General features: G+C 38.6%; 1 protein-coding gene across 1 annotated transcript in view; it reads right to left on the minus strand.

Annotated features, from left to right (window-relative positions):
• The window catches only part of mei-41 (ATR serine/threonine kinase meiotic 41), a 16749-nt gene that overhangs the window by 5903 nt on the left and 6582 nt on the right, over window positions 1-4264 (minus strand). The window contains exons 10-17 of the mRNA XM_013313520.1: window positions 4159-4262; window positions 3492-3682; window positions 2921-3060; window positions 2360-2515; window positions 1805-2031; window positions 1288-1441; window positions 1008-1118; window positions 461-627 (exon numbers count right to left, since the gene is read on the minus strand). Of these exons, the coding sequence (XP_013168974.1) occupies window positions 461-627; window positions 1008-1118; window positions 1288-1441; window positions 1805-2031; window positions 2360-2515; window positions 2921-3060; window positions 3492-3682; window positions 4159-4262 (1250 nt within the window). The remainder of the gene's footprint in view (window positions 1-460; window positions 628-1007; window positions 1119-1287; window positions 1442-1804; window positions 2032-2359; window positions 2516-2920; window positions 3061-3491; window positions 3683-4158; window positions 4263-4264) is intronic.

The raw sequence follows: 4264 nt of genomic DNA on the forward strand, positions 1-4264 counted from the left end.
TTTGGCTACTACCTGATCACCTCTCTTGTCCATAGTACGGCTTCCCCACCATGAGGACCACGCGTTTACGTCGCCGCCAAGTATCACGTCGGCAGTACCCAGCCTCTCCACGACAGAGCCAATCGAGTCCAGGTAAGGTTCAATGGGCTTATTCGGCTCCAGGTAGACGGACACCAAGCCTACCGTCCACGCCTCGGACCTCACTTTTGCAACTGCAATGTTACAAGTAGTGAGGTCCGGGCAATGGGTGATATTCAAGGTGCCGTCGAATAGTACAATGGCTGCTTTAACCACTCCATCCTCCGCTAGGTTTGCAGCACATTGTACTACTCTTGTACCTGGATGCTGCCTCATCTTCCCAGTGTTGCCAGTATACGGCTCCTGAACCAAGGCAAAGGAAAGTTTCCTTTCCTTTGCCTCTGTGACAAACATACATTAAAGGCTAATTTGACTATGTTACCTCTGTTCTTGTGTGAGCCTATCAATCTGTGGATACGTCTCGTCCAGTCCGCGGCGCAGTGTGGTGAACGCGTGCTCTTGTTGCCCGCGCGCCCAGTACATTTTAGATTTCTCAATAAACAACTCTTCAGGATGATACTCCTCAGCATTCAGGATATACATGTAAGACTGAAATAAGAGAAAATGAAAAAAAAAATTGACATTATGTCCATCATCAAAGTACATATTAGCTTAATATAATAGAAGAATTAAAATAAAATAAGTATATTTACTATAGAAATATATGTTAGGCTATTTGATGTATAATTCCTCTCTCTCTCTCTCTCTCTCTCTCTCTCTCTCTCTCTCTCTCTCTCTCTCTCACACACACTCTACTTTTATAACTTTTTTTCTATTTGGTGGTGGAATCTACTTTCTTTATTAGTTTACTTCACATCACTTTAACCTATTTTTTAAAATAGCGAAGTGACCGCTGCTCAACCTCATGCATATATTTTACCTACGGTATGTACGACGAAAGTACGATAGGGAAATAAAATTTGTCTTACCTGTTGATATATGCCCGCTTTCCTAGCGTGCTTAGCGCTCTGAAGCCAAAGGTCGCCTATACTGGCCTTTAAGCGATTCGCCGTCATTGGATGTGTCGGTTCCAATAACTCCTGGAAATATTTATGTGAAAATTGAAAAATGTCGGAATTTAAGATACGAATCTAAAAAAAACAATTTCTTAGTACGATACATCTGCCAATGCGGTTATCTATGGACAGCTGTCACTTCGGCGACTCGTGCGATGTTCCAAGCCGCCAAGATATTTGATTTCTACTATACCTGTGTCTGTTGCAACAATATCCTCCTGAGTCTGAGCAAAGGCTCCACAGTGCGCACATCTGACTGCACCACAGCCAGACGCCGCCGCCATTCGTCTAACAGCTGACTTAGTATCGCCTCACCTTCATTATCACCATCCGTTAAGTTCTTTAATCTAGAAATCATATAATAAATAATAAAAATTAAAAAATAGTTTATTTATTTTGTAAAGGTAGAGAGAGATAGAAATATGTTTTCGTCGCAAACATTTTTAAATGATTTATTATAATGTATAACATTCCTAATATTATAAATGCGAAAATGTAGATAGGTGGATGGAAGGATGACTGTTTCTTAGAAGGTATCTTTACAACGGCTCCAAGGATGCTGATGAAATTCGGCACATACGTAGAACATAGTCTGGAAGAACACATAGGCTACTAAATAAGATTTTTTTAAACTCCGCGAGGACGGTGTCGCGGGCGACAGCTAGTTATAGTTTTAAATAATAAATTCTAATCTTTTTACTTCTCCTTACCTACAAAGAACTTCTTCGGCGTGTTCCGCTTCTTTAACGATATGCAAGCCTAGTACACTTTGGTAACCGCTACGTAAAGCACTTTCCCCTCTGCTCTTCCCGTCCATTTGTGATAGTAACTTGCTGGTAGCGTCCTTGCAGGATACTACGAAGGTATCGTGATCCTGTTTACGATACGCTAGTAGCACTCGACCCATTAGTAGACCCCAATTTTCTCGAGATGGAGGCTGGAATTATAATACGAATTCATTAAAATAGATAAAAAAATGTAATAAAGAAACCATTAAGTTATTACACTATATGATATTGTATTTTAAATTAATTAATTTTTAAGTTACAACCCAAATATCTTAATTTTTATTCGAAATTGATAGACAGGTGTACAAAAAAAACTGTTCAAATATAATTTTTCTATATAGCAATTTTACTAATCTTACTATTGTAAATATTAATATTTGGATGGATGCCTTGCATCGAAATCTAAGCAAAGAGCCTAGGCAAAGCCAAAGTCTACATTACGTCTTAAAGTATAATTTAAAAGTAAAGTTTACTTACAACAGGTTTCTGAGTGAGTCGATCTAGTTCTTCGAAGCGTCCGAGCCGCCACAGGGGCTCCGCAGCCAGCTCCGTCATATCATCAGAGTCACGCTCACTCAGCAGCCGGTGCGCGGTGAACGGCTGGTCCAGGCTCAAGTAGCAATCTATCATACCCTGATACCAAACACCAAGATATTTACTTACTTATAGAAGTTACCTAACCCGAGTTTCTCACTTATAAAAACCGGACCGGACAATAACTATCTTACTAACATTATAATGCGAATGTTTGGATGGATGAACGTTTGTTAGAAGTTACTAAATCAGTCTTTTATTTTTAAATGCCGCGGGCGTCAGCTAGTTGCTTATGAATATTAAAATACCTACTAAAATACAGAAATTAAATTCCACCATGTCTTATCTAGATTTTTATTTCTTAGCTGTTTGAGACTGTTCGAATATTTTTTTACAAAGTAGTTTAAATTTTCTCTACAACTGGTAAGTTCAGTAATCGGTCTAAGTATATTAAAGTTATATTTTAAAAGTATTTTAAAAGGTAAAACATTAAAGTAATCTTACTTGCATGCTATTCCTGTCAAGCTGTCCCTCCTGGGCCAGTCTCTCGTAGCATAGCGCGGCGTCCTGCAGTCTGCCAGTCACCACTTGAGCGAGGATTAACTCTTTCAAAGATGGCTCCGATCTTTTTATTGATAAAATACCTGTGTCAAATGAAATTTCTAAATAGTTAAAAAACATATATAATATCTATTCCAAGGTTAACGGCGTGATTTTTCTAATCAAGCGATTGAGATTAAAAAAAAAACGATAAATAAACGCTTAACAAATGCATATTAAATAATACTGTCGGTAGATGGAAATAAACGAGATGTAATTATACGGTCGGAAAATGAAATGTCATTTCTACTATTAGCAAACACTACAACCTAGAAACCCAGGGACCTGTGGGCCTAGCACGAATATTTCTGACAATCTCCTTCGTTTTTATCTACAATCACGTCGAAATTAGTATATTATTTTCGTATACATTACGCCCGATAGGGGACGCTGCATAAATTTTGTCAATGTTAAGATGGCAATTGTCACAAATATTCGTGCTAGGCCCACTCAGAAATAACGATAAACAACTCACCTGCAACAGAATCGGGTTCATCTAACAATGCATATATCTCGGCCAACAAAGGTAATTGTTCCTGTACCCTTTCTTTCCTCTCATCCATGTATAATTCTAGATACTGGAGTGCGCGCTCCAGTTCACCGCACGCGAAGCTACCACGAGCTATAGTCAGTTTGTCGAAGTTGTCCATGAACGATTGGATCGCTCTAAAATCAAAGTTTTTACTTCTAAGAGCGGGTTTTTATGGCTCAACTCAAAACACTAGCAGTCGCCCGCGACTTCGTCAGCGCAGAAAAAATTAGTAACTATAACATGCCTGCATGCCTGCATCTACCTTTCCGTCAAAATCGACCCAGCCGTTTCGGAGATTAGATAGAATCGAAACACACAGGCAGACTTGAGAAAAAACTAGACGACGTCTGCAACTTTGTCAGAGCGGGATTAAAAAAAACTTAATAAGTAGCCTATGTGTTCTTCCAGACTATGTCCTATTTTATCAAGTATGCCAAATTTAATAAAGATCCATTGAACGGTTTTGCAGATATTTTCTAACAAACATCAATCCATCCATTCATCCATAGATCCAAACATTCGCATTTATAATAAGAGATTGGTTTTTACTTACGCAAATATATCATGTGTACGATATATGATAATTTTAAAATGCTACGCTAATACTAACTTGTAATTTTCATTCTCAGTGGGTCGTTGCTTCACATGACACCATTCCAAAAGCCATCGGTTCAGGAAATCAAACAACGAGTATATTGTTTTACTGCATCTGCTCT

Source organism: Papilio xuthus, unplaced genomic scaffold (genome assembly GCF_000836235.2).
Source record: "Papilio xuthus unplaced genomic scaffold, Pxut_1.1 DF827542.1, whole genome shotgun sequence".
NCBI classification, from domain to species: Eukaryota; Metazoa; Arthropoda; class Insecta; order Lepidoptera; family Papilionidae; genus Papilio; species Papilio xuthus.